This window comes from Solea solea, chromosome 20, assembly GCF_958295425.1.
Source record: "Solea solea chromosome 20, fSolSol10.1, whole genome shotgun sequence".
NCBI classification, from domain to species: Eukaryota; Metazoa; Chordata; class Actinopteri; order Pleuronectiformes; family Soleidae; genus Solea; species Solea solea.
The window spans coordinates 4,241,726-4,262,777 of record NC_081153.1 but is presented as its reverse complement, the minus strand read 5'-3'; the positions used below and the strand labels follow the sequence as shown (position 1 = coordinate 4,262,777).

Here is a 21,052-nt window from a genome sequence, read left to right as displayed (position 1 = left end):
ACACACTTACCATTACTAAAATACTAGTTTTTTTCCCCCTGAATCACGACTGCATATACATATTTCACAGGATTCTACCAGAAACAGTGTTTTTCACTTGTGTGCTCACACTAGATAGTTAATAACTGCATTATACTGTATATACATATATATATATATATATATATATATATATATATATATATATATATACATATATGTAGCCACAGCTACCAAGTCATCAACAGTGACAATTAATCTGCTGGAAATAAGAATCGTGTGATAAGCTTTTATTTACCACTGTCTGAAATCAGGAAACCACAGCCCACACCACATGTCGTGTAATAATTACAATCTTGCACAAGTAAAACAAAAATACACACACACACACACACGTACCTGGTCCCATGGACTGAGTATCCCTCCTGAAAACATGAACAGGTAACCCATGGTGACCAGGCAGGCCCATATAAGGAGCGAGAAGAGGCGGAGCATCCGCTTAAAGACTGACTCGATGCAGACGAGGATGAAGATGGACAGGAAGAGGAAGAGGGCGGCGGGCACCGTGATCAGGAACGTCAAGTGGTCCTCTGTTTTCTGAAGAGACACACAAAGAGAGTAAAACACAGATAACGCCAAACTTTAATCTTAAACCCAGCAAACAAGGTTAGAATAACAAAAACGTGCATGCATCATGTCTTTGTACACTAGATAGGACATAATGTATGACACAACACACAGAGACAAACAGACGGCACAGTGAGCAGCAGACAGTCTGTCTGCGTCCACAGAATGTGCTTCATCATCACATTTGTGCGTGTACTGTCAAAGTCAGCATTTAGAGTAAGCACACACACACACACAAACACATACCAAACCTAACCCTAACACCAACTCTTGTCCCTCAAAAAGTAGTGAGGACCTGCATAAAAATGTCCTCAAAACATCAAAATGTCCAATCCAACAATGGATATAAATGTAAATCTGACATGTACACATACACACACGTGCATGCACTGCTTCTTTGACTGACCACACTGACCTGAGTCGACCCCAGTTCTTTCTTCCCTCTCTAATATGCCATGTTTAGTCTACAGGGGGAACAGGTCATTAATGTAGAAAAGAGAAAAGTTTTCCTGCTGTACTTTATCTGAACAGGCACACAAATGATTCCCTGAAACTTTATTTCATTGTTCTCGCCATCAGTGAACTAGTATTTTCAGTAAGTCCCAGAAAAATGAAAGGGTGATTAATTGAGTTGTGTTTGCTTCCGCAGTTGTGGCAGCTGACCACAAACACCACCACCATGCCAGACAAAAAAAAAGAAGAAGGCACATTAGATTCATTAGTGCAGCTCTGCTTGCCACAGTAAAGTTTGGAATGATAACTGATCCGGTTCGCATTTCCGTTTCAAGTTGTACCTTTAAAATAAACCAGTCTTTACCGCTTGAGATAAATGTGAACTTCAAGGAGGAAAACCTCGCATAACCAAGTCCAATCTGATCCCATAAAATAGAAAGAATCTAACTACATTACTATTCTGGTAAACTGGATGCCTCAAAAATGTCACCAAATTAGCACTGTAGAGGATGATGGACTCAAGGACTGAAATGAAGTGCCCTCTTTGTTAGGATGACTCCATGCGATCATTCAGTCATGTCAAGTGTTAGTCACGCTCACAGCCTCCGCGCTGGAGATCCAGAAGATGCCTGTTTGCCAGTTGCCATTTTCAGGGTGCTGATGCTTTGTCTGCCCTGTCTAAAACTGACACGGAGCCCCACGTTCGTCTGTTCTCCTGGTTAGTGAACCTTTCGCCTGCCTCGCTGCCTGCTTGCCCACTCAGAGCTCAGAGCCTCTGCCTGTCCACTTCCATTATTCAGACCCCAGTTTGAAGCCCAGCGTGCCTGCAAGCTCAAGTTGTACCTTTTGCGAGTTTATTTTTGTAATAAAACACCTTCTGTCTCGAAGCCTGTGCTCATATTTAGAGTCCAGTAATTACAACAAAAAAATAACATTAAGTTTTGCCCTCTTCAGCGCATAATAAATTATGAAACAGCTGCAAAATCACCATAATTTTGCTCACAGAGAGGACAGATTCCACAGACAGACCTGATTATACCCAGCACCCGTGTTTTAACTTTATTCCAAAGTCGTGATTGCACTGACAGGTCCAGCAGTTGTAAACGTTAAATCAGGGAGCCGCTGTGCGATTTAGATGTCACTGCTTCCACAGAGAAAAAAATTAACATCAATGTGGGCACAGAAATGGGACTAAATCTCTCAACACAAATTTCACCAGAGCGGCTTTTACAGGAACGGAGTGAAAAGATGCCACAGACTCAACCTTCAATTTATGGCTGATTTGACATTTTATTGACTGCTTGCTGAAAATAGAAGCTATTGGGGCCTGAGCAAATGCAAGCAAGAGAGCTTTTTTTTTTTTTACTGTGTATCAATGTAGCAGCATGATGTAGCAGAGACGGTATGAGTCAGGGTCTGGTGAAGGAATCCCATAGGACCCGGTTGCTGACGCCACATCCTGATGCACTGATTGAATCCCAATGAAGATGTAAACAAGGCTGCAAACTCACAGAAATACCAGCGGGGCATCAGAGGCAGAGAGACCTGTCCTCTGGCATCGGCACACATTTCCTACCTCTAACTATTATGCTCACACATATAACGCCAAACTGCGATTGAGTACGAGTCTGGAGAGGGTGTCGTAGCACACATTGGTGTGTAGACAACAGGCTAGTTTCAGGTCTTCTTCAATAGAGCAAGATGCCATTTTGTTAATTATGTTCCAGTTTAGAGGAAAACAGACAATACGTCTGTGAATGTCTGGATGCACAGTCAAATCTCGAATCAAAACATCAAAACTTCACTTCAGATTCTTAGGGGTGACGTCATAAGAATCCAGAAAACCCAAGATGTCACACTCACAACCTGTCAATCTACCAATAGAAACACGGCCCACGTACACAAATGTTAAGTAAGGTGGGTGAAAGCTCTCTTCCACTTTTAAGTGTTACCTAAAAAAAGAAGCGTTCACACTTTGCACCCTTTGTAATTGTAGGTCATCTAATCCTGTTCAAACCCTTTTTCAAACCATTAAAAGCCATTTCCCTCGACGTAGCATAGAGGGCGGGAGCCGTGCCCGCGTGCTATAATGTACCGCATTGTAAGCCAGAACAATTATTTCCTCTTTTTTTTATTTCAGTCTGGTTATCCAGCTATTCTACTGAGACAGAGAGCAGCGGCGGCGGCGGCGGCAGCGGCAGCAGTGGCAGCAGCTGCCAGAAAGAGAAGCAGTGAAATGACAGTGAGTTGAGAGTCAGTTGAAATGCAGTTTGAATATTTTTAGTGGACCAATCAGGAAGAATTTGATACTACCTGCGTGTACATATACACACATGTTTAGGAAAAGCAAAACAGACTTTCCATGTTATCACTTGAGTTGTATAATCACACGGCCTTTCGTCATACAGCACCCAAGGGCCAGACTTCATCAGCGCTGGGTGAAGAAATGGTCATTTCACAATCACACGGAAAAAAGATGCCAGAGGGCACAGCAGCGGGGCGTCGCTGCTCAGAGGATCCCGACAGTTTTGAAGCACATTCACACAAGCGAAGACTCCCCACAGCAACATGAATGAAATGATATACAGTACATGTGAAGGATGAGCCATGAGGAAAGTGGTTACATGGATATAGAGGAAACTGTCAGTGAGGAAATGAATAGTTGTCATATAAAGGATCTGACAGAACTAAAGGGCTAATCAGTGGTAATTAATATGAAGCAGGAGGAATTACAGCTGTGTCACTCACTGAATTATAACACGCTTCTTTTTTTAAACACAGATTTATAGCAACTTCGGAAACACACAGACAAACTGGTGCGTGCTACAAAGGAGCATAACTCAACCGACACAAAAAATCAAGATCCATACCAGATTTTACTCATAGATATTAGTACTCCTCTATCTGTGCAGTAGTCCTGGTTTTTCTTGAGACATCAAACAGCTATAAATCACCTTTATTAGATCTGGTATTCAGTGAAATGGCTCTTCATTAGGTCATGTACCACGTCGCCACCAAAATTGGGTAGTTTTTGAGAAATACAGCTACAAAAAACAGACAGACAGAGCAGTGAAAACATGACCTCTTGGCTGAGGTAACCATGTGCACCTCTTGATAGTGGCAGTAATAAATTAGGTACACTGGCTGCCTATTAAATAATGACACTGACGTTTCTTTGTCATACTTTCTGCTGAATCAGAATCAGAATCAGAATACTTTTGTTATCCCGAAGGAAATTGTTTTAACTGTTGCTCCGATTTAAGTTTACCAGCTCCTGACGATACATTTTTAACACTTTGGGGGCGACAAAGCAATTAAAGGACGGATATATTATTAAAGGACGTAGGTAGAATTCAGCCATTTTGATCTTCAACATCATACATGTGCGATGAAACGGAGGGGAAAACTTTTCATGAGAGACTTTCCTGTTGAGACTTTACACTGACACAGACATGAGATGTAACTGACTGACTGTGTGAGGTGTCATTTTAAAGTATAAACGAATGGAATAGCACTTGAGGAGTTCAGGTACATAGGTTTATGCCCAGAGAGAGTACTTGGGAGAAATAAACTGTTATGTTATTTATTTTATTTTCACTACATCAGTTCACCGTTTCAAAGAATTATTATTTATATTATTGCTTGAGGTCCAGCGTCTGTATTTAGACCATTGTTGCTTTGTGTCGCTGCAGCTCCGACCACGGCTCAGTCAGTGATGTCACAGCATCTATTTCACCTCATTCATTCATTCACCTTCCTGCCCCCAATGAAACGGAATGGTGATCCATCATTCTAAAAAAAACCACCCTGTTCTCACAACCCCCACATTTATCAAACCACTGATGAAATGGCAATAAATGAATGTATGTAGAGGCTATTGATATTATATCAACACATTCTGAGAAGTGCTAAGAAAAATGGCTCGCTCATGATCATAAACTGCCAACACCGTAAAACAATACCAATGTAATCAATGACAATAATGGGGCCGTATATTTCTGATGTTCCATTACTAGATGTAATATTGATCTCTGTTAAACTGTCAAATGGGGTTTGAAATGTCACTTGTTAAATAGACGTTTGATAAATGTTTGGTTAACTACACACACGCACACATACCTACCCTTATCCTGACTTAAATCAACTCTACTACATACCTTACCTTAACCCTTAACCTAATTTTAACACTAACGCTTGGAGCTAAAACAATGACTTGACAAATCGATTATTAGTCGAAAAAAAATTAAACGTCAACTATTTTGATAATCGATTCATCGGTTTGAAGCTTCTTTTCATTTCATAAATGATTAAAACAAGACTTCTGATTGTTTCAGCTTCTTTTTTTGTGAATATATTCTGGTTTCTTTGCTCCATAGAACAAAGAAATCATTAAAAATGTAATAATTTTGGTTTGTGGACAGAAACAAGACATTTGAGAGCATCATCATTTCCAGGTTTGACAAACACCGATCAACATTTTTTAACATTCTCTGACATTTTATGGACCAAATGATTCATCGCGAAAACAAATGACAGATTAACCGATTATGAAAATAATCGTTAGTAGCAGCACTACCAGCACTTAAACTAAGTCTTAACCCTCAAAAAAAGCAGCTCACAATGTCTCCCGCACGCACATGCACATACCTATGCATATTCAAGTCAATACAACGTCAAGGCAACAAGAAAAAGAGCCAGAGGGATTTTTCTTTACTTAAAAAACTAAGATAATTCTACAAAGGAAATGGGAAACTTCCTCAGGTTAACACACCCGAGAAACACACACACACACACAAAATCACAAACATAAACACGTATGCAATTGCATACAGAATGGACACACCCAGGCCTGGGCAGTGGGTGGGTGGAGAAGTCTTTGTTTTAAAATCACTACACTGCTCACCCACTCTAGCCCTGATCTGTGGTTAAAGATAAACGTGTGCAGCAATTTTTAGAGCATTAGCGCCGCTTTGGTCGGGTTTCTGTCGGCTCGCTGATAAAGCCTGAACACTTACAACAACATCCTCCCCTCTCTCTCAGCAGCCCAGCCAACCCTACCCCCCACCCCAGCTGCAAACCCCACCCTCCATTTATGCCTGGCATTCTTCTACTACCAGCAATAAACGCTGATGCCTCACTGAACAATCACTTCATAACTATAGACAAGAAGACTGACTGTGATTTGATATAAACAAATTAGAAAGAAAAAAATATGTGATGGATCTGGTCGACAATGGGTGATTATTAGGGGAGGCCGTGGAGATTTAAGTGCACGGGTTCAGAGAGGGAGAGAGGGACCTGCAGAATTAAATCGACCACCTGGGGCAATGAGATCCATTGATTTGTCTTAAACATAAATAAAGGGATTGATTTAGGTGCGGGTTCTCTCCTGGGAATGACCCTGCGATGGCGTTCAATTGAATGTAACAGGACTTGAATGAAAGCAGCCTCCGGGCGTGACACACACACAAACACACACACACACACAAACACACACACACACACACACACACACACACACACACACACACACACAGAGGACTTCAGAGGACATTACCCTCACCTTAAAGTGTAATAATTTACGCTATGTGCTTCCCATTAGGAAGGACAATACCCCATAAAGTGATGGTGTAAACACATTTAGGTACCCACAACACACACACAAAAGTTTAAGTCCACAGCTCGTCATGAACATAAAGCAACAAAACAATCAAGCTGAAACAACAACAACAACCACGGCTTCCCCTTTATACAGTTATTTCGTAAAAAAAACACACAAAAGCAGCACTTGAGAAACAATAGCTTGTGTTTGTGTTTGAGAGTTTTTGGCCAAAACAACACTTTTCACTTGACAAAAGCACCAACACCCACACAGCTCCGAAACAAACTATTGTCTCTCTCTCGATCCACTCTGCTGCAGCGATGCTGCAATTTAAAGTGCTGCTTCACAGCCTCTTATGTTGTCACGTATAATCATACACTCACACTTTTGTCTCCCTGTCTCAAATAGTCTCGTGCCGAATCAAATCCCTGCTATTCCGACACTCACTCTCTGTTCCTAACAACATGGATTCTATCTGATTCCTGGAAATAATATGTTACTGTGCAAGTGCGGGTTGTAAAGACAAAAGTCTTTTATCTGACGTGAAATTTTTGCAGTTTCCGATCTGTAAGTGAGGAGGACGAGTAGAATGAGGCAAAAGACGGTAAAGAAAGTGATGTGCTCGACGCTTTAAGGAAACGTTAACTCTTTCAAAATGCTTCCTTCGGGTGTGTTTATACCGCACCTGTAAGAAAAACATGAATCTCAGGTACTTGAACCTGTATGTGCTCTACTATGATTGTTCATGTGTCACATCTATAGGTGGCACTCTTCTTTTTTGTGCTTGAGAAATAGCGTAGTACACACACAATGGAAACAGTGGAAATATTTAAGTTTGGCTCTGGTAACTGGTAAAAATCAGCTTTGCATCACCACACTTATTAGTTAACGCATTATATCTTCATGTTTAAAGATGCAACGATGTGAGGAAGTGTTCATGTGTGGCACTTCTAAAACTTGTCGCGGACGCTTCTTTGTTTTTTCAGTGAAACTCCAACCTGTTTACAGTCGTCTCGCTTTATTATGGATTGTAAAATGAATCACTTCCTGTGTGCAGGGCAGGAACATTGGTGGACGACACGAGATCTGAACACCACTTAATAGCATACAGAACGCCACTTAATACTTAATAGCTCTAAGTGGAAAAAAAAAACAATCCCTACAAAAAGACTTTGAAGAGACACATTGCCAATTCCACTAAAAGGCAAACTATTCTCATGGTATTTTCCTTTTTCTTCTTTTCTTTCTTTGAAATCTATGTAAGAAGAACAAATCAACCTGTGATAGAATATTCACCGCAATCTTCCTCGGATTGGTTTATGCTAAAATTTGGTCAACTAATCATCACTTTTAATAACTATATCAACAGAACCTAAACCCAAACAGAAACATGGTAGAAGCAGGCGGGGTCTTCTTCCCGCATGGTGTTGGGGAAACAACAACCAATTCAATCCAAAAAATGATCACAAGAATAACTACTAATTCTCAAGTCTCAAAGACAAAGAAATATGCAACTTTGAAGCCAAGTTCTTTTATACAACTCTTGTCATCAATCCAGAATTGATGACAAAAGCGAGACAAAAACAAAACAACTGACACTGATAAAATTAATCTATTACATTTCCTGTTTATTTGCACTGGTGTTCAGCATTCATTTTATCTACCTTATCTCCCGTCTGCCTGGAAGTATTAATTTACCCACATCCTTAAAACAAATGAGTGAATGAATGAATGAATGAATTTAAAACCAGTAAGAGAAAATAGTGTCCAAAAGGAGTTGGTTAAGGTGAAACTTATGTCCTTATGCCCTTTCTCACGTCTTAAACAACTAAGTGGCTTCAAATATACACCCCCCCATCAAAAAAATGTATATATGCATATTTAATGAAAAAAAACATAAACTATCCTGCATGTATTTACAACCCAAATATCCACCATGTCTTCATATACTTCACTAAAATGTCCTTTTTATATTGTTGTTTGGACTGATTTAGTTTGCTTTGTCTAAACCCACCAACGTTGAGTCTTAACAGTTTGTCTCCCCCTCACACACACACACTAAAACTCACCAGTCCTGAAGCGAAGAAAACCGCTAGCAGTGCGACGCAGGTTCCCATGACAATCAGCAGCAGGAATACGATCAGCGGATGCTGCTGGCTCATTCTGTAGTAGGACTCGTACAGCCAGTCCTGGGGCTTCTCACCCTCGACACACACCTCGCTCTGGAAGCCCGGGCACCCGTCCCCGAGCCCCTCAGCCCCCTCTGCACCCTCACCTCCATCACTCTTCTCCAGCAGGTAGCGTCCGCGGGTCCACAGAGCTTCCTGCCACATGGGTAGCTGCTGCCTCTGGACGGATGGCCCTGCTTTTTCTTTTTTGACTGACCAGAACAAGTGCACACAGAAGGGGGGGACCAGAGTGAGAGATACCTTCTCTTCTCTTCCCTTCCTCCCCACCTTTAAAAGTCCACCTCCTCCTCCTCCTCTTTTTCCTCCCTTCTTAAAAAAAAGTTTGATCAGCCGAGAGGGAGGAATGGATGGACAGCTGAGTGAAAGTGAGTCAACTTCTCAGCTCCTCCAGTCTCCTTCACATCCTCTGCTTCTCCTCCTGGTTGTGGTGTCAAACTGAGCAAGGACAGTGTCAATTTTTCCTCCTCTTCCTCCTCCTCCTCCTCTTGGCTCTTTCTTCTTCTCCCAGAAGATGTTTTTCTTTTTGGACACCAAAGAGAAGAGATGACACTTCAGTTCGCTCCCTCGTGCTTGTCCTTCTTGTTTGCTCCTTGTGTTTGTTCAGTCAGACACAGACAGAGAGAGCAAGAGAGCGAGCGCCAACAGTCTCTGCTTTCTGCTCAGTGCTGCGGCTGCGACAAGGCAACATGCTACTGTGCTGAGGCACAGATGAGGACTGAGAGAGAGGGAGGGAGAGGGAGAGAGGGAGAGAGAGAGCTGAGGGAGAGAGAAAATGTGAATAACTGGGAGGGAGAGGGTGTGTACCAATGTCCTGGGGGGTTTAAAAGTGAGTGTGTTGTACCTATTAAGAACAAGTAGAAAAGTGTGAATGGTGATGTGTGAGATGTGTTAGCTAATGTGAGGAGAACTGGTACATGACTCAAGGATCTCTCTCTCTCTCAAGTGTGTGTGTGTGTGTGTGTATGATACGAAAAAAGAAAAACTGAAGAGACTTAGAAATCATTTTTTTAAAGGCAGTGTGAAGTTGGCAGAGGAGAAAAAGTGTTTTTTTCTGTGTGTGTGTGTGTGTGTGTGTGTGTGTGTGTGAAGAGCAGAGCAAAGTGAGTGAGTGAGAAGGGTTGTAACAGCTGTGTTAAACCAAGAAGAGCAGCAGAGCAAGGAGGGGGAAAGAGAATAAAATAGCATCCAAAAAAAGAAGAAGAAGATAGAATAACTAACACACACACACACACACACACACACACACACAAGGTAGAAGGACAGGAAGGAAGAGGAAGAAGAAACAAAGTCAGGAAAAACCTCAGGAGATAGAGTGAGTGTGGGAGGAAGAGAGATCGCTGCTTCAAAAAAAAAGGGGGGAAGGAGGGGGAAGACTGGTAATGAGTGAAAGTTTCAGAGTGTGTGTGTGTGTGTGTGTGTGTGTGTGCGAGTGTGTCTCAAGTGGGAGTGAAAAAACAAGATCTGATGAAGCAAACTCCCAATATTCCTCTTCTCCACCCAGCTTTCACTTGGCTCCCTTTCATCAGCTCCTGTTCTTGCCGAGGCGGGCGCTCTCTCCCTCTCCTGCCGCGCTACATGTGATGCTCTGCTCTGTGAAGTGTGAAAATGGCCGTGCCACATTCTTGCATCAGATCCACATAATTTCCTTTCAGCACGTCGGCTATAGCCAAAGAGAGAGAGAGAGAAAGAGAGAGGGTTAATCTATACAATAAGGTTAATAAAAAAAGGTGATTTATAGAGACTGACACTCAGCATGTTTACCATTTCAGCTGACATTTACAACTATGATGCTGGATGGAAAGTTAAGAGGATCACTTAAAGTCCTCCAGAGGACAATATGAATTACGGTGGTGTTAATTAATCCTTCATCCTCTGGGGTCTGTACAAAGTTTCATGGCAATCAATTAGGGATGCAACAATGTTCCCAATCAACTTGTGCTTCACACTTCCATTAATCCCACCAGAGGTGGCAGTGGGTGGAGGTGTCACCGTAATTATTTATCATGATAAAAGATTGGGGCTGTTTGTTTGTCACAGTTTAAATCAAAACACAAATGCCTTTTTTTTACAGTATCAGTATCTGTGTTGCCCTGTTTTGAATCAAAGAGAGCAGATAATAACCAGACTTTACTTTAATCCAGCTGTCACCTCTCCCCTGTTCCACAAATCCTGAAATACAATAAATAAATAATAGCAATGTACAGTACATTAAAGCACAATGAGCCCTGAACACATGAACGGACTCACTCAGGATCCATGGCTTCTTGTTCCCAGAGATTGTGAGATTTGGCACAAAACAAAACAGAAATCCCAGAGTGCAAAGGACAAACGGGCTGTGGGCTGCTGCGTGTTCATATGACTGGAGAAAGGAATATAAATAAATAAAAAAGAGAGAGAGAGGTTTAAAAAGAGGAGCATTTTACTGCAATTTTCAGACACAGAGTGTACAGCGAGGAAATCAATTACTGCTGCGGTGAAAGGAACATGGGTGAGAAATCCATAGAGAATCGCCATCCAGTTGGCTGCTGTAATGATGATAATGACGGCGGTAATGATACCCACATCATCATGCCCTGCAGCACATTGACCCTTAAATAACCAACTAATTTCTACACCTACTTATATATCTATCTATATATGTCAGACATGAGAGCTGGGGCCACTAAATTATATATATATATATATATTATATACATATATAATTTACACTGGGGTGTATTTATTGTATTTAATGGCATTCGCAAATGTACATTTTCAATTTTTGGTCACATTTATAATTATGAGTAACATCTTTCGAATCATTAACTATTTATAACTTATAACTTAGTATTTGTTTATTTTTAAAGCCCTATCAATGCAAAACTTTTTTTAACCACTAGAGGGCAGAACCAGCAGAGAAATCCAATTCTGTATTACCTGCCAATCTACCTGGGTTTGAACCTTTTTATATACTGTTTTAAGAGACTTCCATTACACAAGACGATATACATTGATGTATCAGAGGTTTTAGTAAGATGTGCATTAAAACCCAATGAATAAAAGATCCTTGGGTGTAAACTATGGCTTGTTTTTCCCCCTAAATTGCAAAATTCGAAACATCAAACCAAATATCTGATGGTGAGGAGCAAATAAACTAGATTTTTTTTACAAAAAACACACTGATTAAACTGATTAGTGGAATTTTTGCAGATTAATTTAATACTGGATTATCAATTAAAACATTGCATACCTAGTTTCACCTGAACAACTGGACCTATAAATAAAAAACACTTTAACATTGATCTTAATGTGTGTGTGTGTTGTGTGATAAGAGAAAAAGAATCATTAATGGCTGCAGCCAATCCACATATATTATGTGCAATTATTATTGGATGGATGCTACTCTGAAAAGTAAAGCTTTTCAGGCTACCAAATCTACAGCAAATCTCCAATAATGAGAAAACTAAAGCTGCTTAGAGAAAATACACATGTCATAGTACTATAAATATACTTAAATATAACAAATTTAGAACACATATCCCACTATTAGCAATTAAGTGCCCGCAACGTTGGCTTTGGTTTTGAGTAGTATAATTGGTTTGGGCATATCTATAGCGTGTCTTCCACAGGCTGAGAGGCTTAAACCATGACGATGTTGTTGCTGGGTGAGTAAAGAGCAGCATCCGCTCTTAGCTTCTGTGCGCGACACGTAGGTCAAGTGGAGAGTGGGTTGTAGACCAGTGAATGGGCTCTAAATGCTGCTCGTCGAGTGTGTGGAGACGCTGATCGCCTGACAGATACATTATAAGGATAAGCATTGCTGTCGAGAAGCAAAGGTAAAACATTGAAACATTTAAACTAACCTCAAATAAATAAACAAATAAATGAATCCTCTATTTGAAGTTTTAGTTGTTAACCAGGCAAAAATTACAAAAGATCATCTCACTACTTGAATCCCTATGCAAACACAGTTTATGCTCTATATGAATTACAAGCAAGCTACAGCTCAAGTCATGGAAAACAATCAAATTAATGATGATTGAGTTCCATTTCGCTTCCTCAGTTTAGGGGCACATGCTGATTTAAAAAAAAAAAAATTAAAAAAAATAACCTTTACATCTCGCTGTGTCTCTGTTGCTACGATACACAGGACTCAGTGCACTAGATGACCAATTAAAAGTGCCCATTTTCTGCTGGATATTAATGGCCCTCATACAAATGGTGCAATCGTCATTAGTAGTACTGTACAAATAAGGAACAACCTGTGTTTTGTAACTGTTCAATAGGGTCTTTTATCTAACATTGAATGGCTAGACAGGATATATTCTCTACCGACGCCATTCTTAGTCAAAACTATAGTTATAGATATCTGCAATTCAGTTTTTAGTCAAAATTACAACACAGATATCTACAGTTCAGTTTTTACTTGTAAGATTCAAACTACTTTTGCCAGTCATGTGTATGGGGTTTGTCATTATATATATCTTCAATTCAGTTGTGGTTTTCTGTAACTTGATTTTAGATATCTACAGCGTCAACATGACTAGTCATAATTCAATTTTGTGATATCTATAATTATCCTCATCTTTTTAGATATTGGTGAATTAAATTTCAGATAGTCAGAATGAAGTTGTAGATATATCAAACTTTGATTTTGACTTATCATAATGACGTTGTAGTTACAAATGACACTGGAATGAAGCGATAGCTATAATTTAGTTCTATAATGACAAACCCCATATACATGAATGGCAAAAGTGACGTCATTCCGACTAGTAAAAACTGAATTACGAATATCTGTGACCTATTTATTTTACTGTAAAAACTGAATTACAGATATCTATGACATCATTTCGATCAGTAAAAACTGAATTACAGATATTTTTAACTGTAGTTTTGATTATGACGATGCATATTTTGTCTTCACAGTGCAGCTAACCTTTATGCTAACACTAGCTAGCATATACTGTAATCACATTAGCATAATGTAGCCTCTTCACATAATAAGCATGTGCTAATATTATTAATTCCAAGTATCAGTACACCTATAAGTTGCCATGTTGTGTGTATATATAAGACTTTTAGTAAACATATTTACAGCAATGTCCAACTGTGATATTAGCTGCCTACAAATCAGGTTACCTACTTGGGTTAACGTGCAGTCACAGCATTGAACTGATGCTAATTTATTAGCCTCGTGGAGTTATTATCCTCGGTTTTCGTCTTCAGTTTGCCAAGAAAATTACCTGGGTCTTTAGTTAGTGTTTTGTCAGTTGTCCAACTTTCTTCATTTACTGTCTATTGAGTGCAGTTCCAGTCCATTTTTGTCTCCTAGACCCCGAGGAACACACTTTTGTGGCAATGGGTGACGACTGTTAAGCTGATAATGTAAACACAGAAACATTAATAATTATAATGATGATAATATTAATAAATAACCACTTACTGTGATGCGCAACTGCACAACAACAGTAGAAAGTAATATTAGTATGAACGAGCAATTAGAAAATAGTGAATGTAAACCTAGATAATAGAACGTTAAAATGAACAATTTGTTTTATTGAATTTCTATATGTACGGTGCATATAAATACATTTCTAATATATGTAAACATTTGAAATTTACTTAAGGGGATTTCATATTTGTTTTGAACCACTGTCATCATATGTAGAATAGGTGGCAAATATAGCAAACATCACTCTCACTTTTTTTTTTCACCAAAGCAATACTGACAGTTTTAGCAGTTATCAACACATATATCAAACTCCCCTGCCACTTCCTCTAGGTTTAACACTTTTTATGAATAACATTCTGAATCTGTTATGTTATGCCTATATCTGTATCACCACCCTTCCCACAGCCATAACCTATTGTACAACTCTTACAGAACATTTTAATTAAAATCTGTTTTTGTGGGTCACAATGAAACAGGCAATCTAAAGACACTGCACTATCTTGCTCATATTGACTCACTGTATGTATGTTTATTTTATAGAGGGCACATATTTCTGTGTTTTTCACGCTCTGACAGAGGTTTCTTATACTTCAGTTTACTATACCTTGTGTCAGGAATGTCGTCATGTGTTTTCTGTAACGTTAATAATGCTCCCCTTCTTCTGTGGGAGAGAGAGGGCACATCTTCCTGTGTTTCACATTCTGAAGGGAGTTTCCTTTATTTGCATCATGCCAGGAATAAACAGAGACTGCCTCCAAAAATATCCGCCGTGTGGCTAAAGTTATTCACAACACAGACTGCATGAAACTGCAGCACAGCCAAGACACAAAGACACAAGCAGAATTTAATCAATTCTCAGGATCAATCAGGGAAAAAAGAGGCAAACTCATTTAACAAGAGAGGGTTATTAGTATAGTCCAGATTATCAGGTTATTGGTTTTTAAACAAATAAAGACAGATGTACAGGATGGTCTTCAGAGATGGTCACAATATTAATATAGTTACATACATACCCACTCCCAGAAAGGGAAAAATAAATTATAAATAAAGGAAATAATACATTAATATAAACAAATGCAAAAACAAACGAAACAACAATATAACTGCTATAATGTACAGTACCATAGTTCCATTATGGGCACTTGGTTTGCAGGCTTTACCAAGTGTTGGAACCCCAAGGGAGGGCATCAGTGGTCCTAACAAAGGTCAATTATGACATCAGGTCTTTGAAAATAAGCGAGTGGTGGTCCATATCTTATAGAACCTTTGTACTGATCTACAAATAGAGAAACACATTTTTTCCTGCCTTAGCCAAGACTTAGCGATCAGGTATTTAGATAACCAAGGTGAAGGACCAATGATCCCAGCTAACAGATTTTGGTTCCCAAAATGTTCTTAGAACGTTACCTTTTGGTTGCAGGAACATTCCCTGAAGGTTCCCCCCCTAGGTTCTCCTGTGGTTGACACGGAAAGTTTTCCTAACGTTCCCCTAACGTGAGTTTTTCGTTGCACATTCAGTTCCCAGAACGTCACAACCTTCATACAACCTTTAGAGAATATTCTCTAAAGGTTCCCAGAACATTATTTTGTCACAGACCTCATATAAACTTTAGAGAACACTCTCTAAAGGTTCCCAGAATGTTCCCCCTAACGTAACTTTGTCACAACCTTCATACAACCTCTAGAGAACGTTCTCTAACCCTAACCCTAATCCTAACGGGAACATTGTGCAGAGGCAACTACAGGAGAACATTTCAGTTTTTGGTTCTCTCAACGTTTAAGGAACATTAGGCTCCTACCTAACCCTCAGGGAACATTCTCTAGATGTTAGTTTTTGGTTCGATTGTAACTAACTTTAGAGGAACATTATGTGTTAGTAGGGGAGGGTGTGGACTGCAGGTGAGGAGATGATTGTGGAACAGCAGGTAAAGAGAGTTAAGTGCAGGATCTAAAATGACGGGAAACACAAGAAAAAACATTGAGCAAAAAATTTTAAATAAAACACTGACGTATCACAGATTATTCATTAAAGACAGTATGGATTTATCAAGGCAGCTGCTCCAGTGGTTGATCAGGACACGAGGATCAAGTTCTCAGTATCAGTAACCTCCTGCCTTATGAGCAGAGGCCCAAATATTTGTTTTAGTAAAAATGTAAGACGACGGCAGTGAGACGGATCACAGATCGTAACGACCCAGTCTTCTCCTGACAAGCTGAGAGCTGTATGTGATGCGAGTGTGATGCATTTTACAGCCACTCAGCATTGCTCACACTTCCTCTTGTGCGAGTGCGAGAGTCTGCGTCGCGCAGGCTGCTTTTCTGCCCTCTGCAGAAGCCCGTGTGAATCTGAATCCTTGCTTCTCATTGTCACATCGAATGTGCTCTCTGCTGGTTAGAGAGACACTTCTACTAACGCACTGTACGGTGTTTGTGTCTGTTTATGCCCCAGAGGGAGTGTTTGTGTCTCTGCCAGTGATGTATCGTGTCCTTACCATGTCGCAACAACATAATATCATATGCTCCCCTGCTTGGGTGCATGTGTGATATAATCTAATTAGGTCTGCTTTCATAAACAACTAAGGCAAGTTTAATGAAGTGTACTGGGAACCTAAAGTTGAGGATCTTAAGCAGCTTGAACTAGAACTGCAACTAAGGATTCTTTTCATAATCGATTAATGTGTCGATTATTTTCTCGATTAATCGTTTGGTCCATAAAATATCAGAAAACCTTAAAAAATGTTGATTGGTGTTCTTCAAACCTGGAAATTATGATGTTTTGTTTTGTCCACAAACCAAAATGATTCACTTTTCATGATTTCTTTGTTATCCAGAGCAAAGAAATGAAGAAAATATTCACATTTAAGAATCAGAAAACTTGGTTTAATCATGAAAAAAGCTTCAAACCGATGAATCGATTATCAAAATAGCTGTCGATTCATTCAGTAATCGATTAATCTATTAATTGTTTCAGCTCTAGCTTGAACCGTGAAAGCAGTGTTCTTTATGCGTCTTGTTCATGTTTAATCAATGTTCCTAGTAAAGTTTGAAGAGTGTCACACAAAGTAGGGGAATCCCATTCTTTGCTACCATAACGTAACAGACACACGCAACAAACGTCCCCCTGTGGAAGTGTAATCTTTGTGAAGTGTAATTATGACTGTGAAAGGAAGACAAGAGGGAGGAGGAAACAACCACAAGTCATCAGGGGATATGAGCAAGTGTTAGTGACAGACAGTATACTATGAAGCCTGCTTTAACACATCCTCTTTATGTCATCTTATGTGTGTTCATTATTCTATAAAAAGACTATTCTATGTGAGCGCTTGTACTTATATTAACAACAGGTGCAGTTGTGACGGCCACCTGCTATCTATCTACTACACACACACACACACACACACACACACACACACACACAGAGTGTGAAGGGCGGTGACAGAATGAGAGCACACTGAGGAAGAGTGGCCTTATCACACACACACATTTCTGCATCAACACCCTCCCACATGCAGGCAGAAGCACAGCGTCAGGACAGAAGACGAGGCAACACAAAGCAGATGGAGAGCTGCCTCGCCGGTGCTGTCAGAGACACTGCACGCAAACTATGAAGCGCAGAAACCACTGCAGGGACCAACAGCAGCGAGCTAATAAAGAAGTAAAGAAATTGTCCTTAAATTTAAACAAAACTAATTTAAAGTTGTTTGGAAAAACACAAGAGAAATATAAAACTAAGTATTAATAATGTAAACAAAGAAAGACCAGTGGTTCCCAAAGACTGGGTTGGGACCCCCAGATGGGGCGCATAGTTGATCTTTTTTGGGTCCCCAAACAAATCAAAAAACAGATTTACTTGATTACGTGTATATGTTTCTGCAAGAATTATTTACTTTAGAGCTGAAACAATTACTGAATGAATCGATTACTAAGTTAATCATCAACTATATTTTGATAATCGATTGAAGCTTTTTTCATGATTAAAACAAGATTTTTCATTGTTTCTTAAATGTGCTTCTTAAATGTGAATATATTCTGGTTTCTTTGCTCCATAGAACAAAGAAATCATTCATGGGACTACCTCATCCTTTCTAGGTTTGACAAACACTGATCAACATTTTATGATAAAATAAAATAATCGACAGATGAATCGATTATGAAAATAATTGTTAGTTACAGCTCTATAATTCAATATGATATTAGGTGTTTTAGATATTGCTGTAAATGAGTCGCTATAATATTATGCACAAATTTGCTCTTATTGATTTTGTGATTTGGTTCATGATAAATCGCCATCTTTAAAACAGCGCAAATAATATTCAAAGCAAGAAGTAATTTACTTCCAAACAAAACAAAGTCATTGTTTCCAGAGAGACAAGGGGGGGAAACACAATTTAAAAAAGCAGTGTGCCAGGACAACTTTAAAAACAATTACTCAATGAATCGATTATTAATCGTCAACTATTTTGACAATCCATCCAATCAGTTTGAGTGTTTTTACGGAATTAAAACAAGTTTTCTGATTTTTCAGCATCTTAAATGTGAATATTTCCTGGTTTCTTTGCTCCATGTAAGAAAGAAATCATTAAAAACTGAATAGGTTTTGGTTTTTGGACAAAACAAGACCATCCTTTCTATGTTTGAGAAACACTGATCAACAGTTTCTGACATTTTATGGGACCAAACGATTACTCGATTCATCGAGAAAATAATCGTTAGTTGCAGCTCGAGTTACAATCTCTGGGGTTAAATTATAGAAAACGTTCTAACAGAAGAATTAAAGCAGAGTTTAATAAAAACATAAATCAGTTTAAAAGATGATACAAAATGCACATTTTAAATAAACATAAGGATGAAGAACAGCCGTTAACGTTGTATAAAATACTGTAAATATGTAAATATTTGGTGATGGGATAAAGTAATGTCTATAAATTGAGTTGTGTGTAATAGGAATGGGAGTATAGATTCATATATACTAAGTGCATACTTCTGCCGAAGAAGACTGGCTTCACAGTGAGCTCTTAACCAGCTCATACAGTAGAACCAGCTCATTAGAGCCTCGGTGTCACTCATAGGGGAAATCGACAGAGATGAAGATCAATCCCTGTCTCATGGAGTCACTGATGCACAAGGAACGAGGCACGAGGAAAAAAAAAAAGGTCAGAATGGAATTTGAGCTTTGATATCTTGTAGAGAGGTAGAGAGAGAGAGAGAGAGAGAGAGAGAGAGAGAGAGAGAGAGAGAGAGAGAGACTGAGACGTAAAAATAGTCTAGGTTTGAATAACGTGTTGTGCAAAAGAAAAAAAATGAAAAAAGATTCCAGATGTAAACGGCAATAATTATCGCAGGCTGGATGGAGTGAAAAGTGGGCTCCATCATGTAAATGTTCTCACACAAGCCAACACAAAAGTGACCCAGTTAAGTTGTAATCAAGGTGGGGAAGAGGTAGGTAATGATGTAGTCATTTATTTTAATTAAAACCCAGTAATGTAAAAGCAGACTGTGCACTCAGCCTGGTCTGTGATCAATCCTGTGATCAAAACTCCTCAGTAGAGAGAAACACAAACTACATGAGACTGAGAAACGTGTCAAACTCATCAGGCTTTTAATGGCATTTCATCACCTGTTGTTCAGGGATTCTGAAACGGCTTGGTTGCACATCCTCTCGTTGATTTAGTGGATGATTGTTGAAGACTTTCTGGGGTCCACATCATTAAATACCAGCGGTGGAAAATAATGAATTACATTTACCCGCAGTATGTTTTTTTGTGTACTTAAAGTACATTTTTTTACTTAAGTATGTTTTGTTGAAAGCACTGTACTTCACTACGTTTTAAATCACACCTGTTACTGAGTAAGAAAGATTTGTTTAAAAAGAAAAAATTAAAAAAATTAACACAAACTTTGGCTGTTAATGATGAGGACAGGTGAATGATGAAGGACAGGTGAATGAATGATGAGGACAGGTGAATGATGGACAGGTGAATGAATGATGAGGACAGGTTTATGATGAGGACAGGTGAATGATGAAGGACAGGTGAATGAATGATGAGGACAGGTGAATGAATGATGAGGACAGGTGAATGATGAGGACAGGTGAATGAATGATGAGGACAGGTGTATGATGAGGACAGGTGAATGATGAAGGACAGGTGAATGAATGATGAGGACAGGTGAATGATGGACAGGTGAATTGGCGTTAATTAAGGTCCCTGAGTGAGTGAGTGAGTGAGTTAAAACATTTATGACCTTTGACCCATGTTGACTGATGCATTATGTGTTTACATATTGTATTTTGTCAGCACTTTTAATTTGTAAAAGTTTGCCTTTAATTAAAAACAATTCATGTGAGATTTGTGTTCCCTTGTCCTTTGTTCCGACACAAGAAAGAACCCCAACCTTGTTTAAAAAAGTAACTGTAACTTTTACTCCGAGTTCATTTTTAGACCAGTATTTTTACTTGTACTTAAGTAAAATGTAATGAAAACAGTGGTACTTTTACTTGAATAGAATATTTCAGTACTCTTTCCACCTCTGATAAATCCTACAGTTCGACCTGGTACGACCGCTGCAACGGCATTAAAAAAAAACCTATCCTCCTGTTACTTTACAATAAAGGAGATCATGGTTGGAGAGGCAAATGTCCTTATCCCCCCCCCCCCCCCACACACACTCTCCTTTGTGAAAGGAGAGAAAATGAAACCAAATGTGTGTGCAGCAGCTACTCACTGACCAGTGAAAGACTGTTTTCTTCCTCTCAAATCCATTTGCAAA

At 39.3% G+C, this 21,052-nt stretch overlaps 1 protein-coding gene across 4 annotated transcripts in view; it reads right to left on the bottom strand.

The window, feature by feature from the left end:
- adcy2b (adenylate cyclase 2b (brain)) overlaps positions 1 to 14,201 on the bottom strand; it is a 59,634-nt gene extending 45,433 nt beyond the window's left edge. For all 4 annotated transcript variants that reach the window (XR_009234083.1, XR_009234084.1, XM_058619836.1 and 1 more), the window contains exons 1-4: positions 14,076 to 14,201; positions 11,098 to 11,209; positions 8,731 to 10,510; positions 379 to 576 (exon numbers count right to left, since the gene is read on the bottom strand). Coding sequence is in view for 2 of the 4 variants with exons in the window: in XM_058619836.1 (XP_058475819.1) it covers positions 379 to 576; positions 8,731 to 8,994 (462 nt within the window). In the remaining 2 variants the exon portion in view is untranslated. The remainder of the gene's footprint in view (positions 1 to 378; positions 577 to 8,730; positions 10,511 to 11,097; positions 11,210 to 14,075) is intronic.
- Positions 14,202 to 21,052: the final 6,851 nt, after the last annotated feature.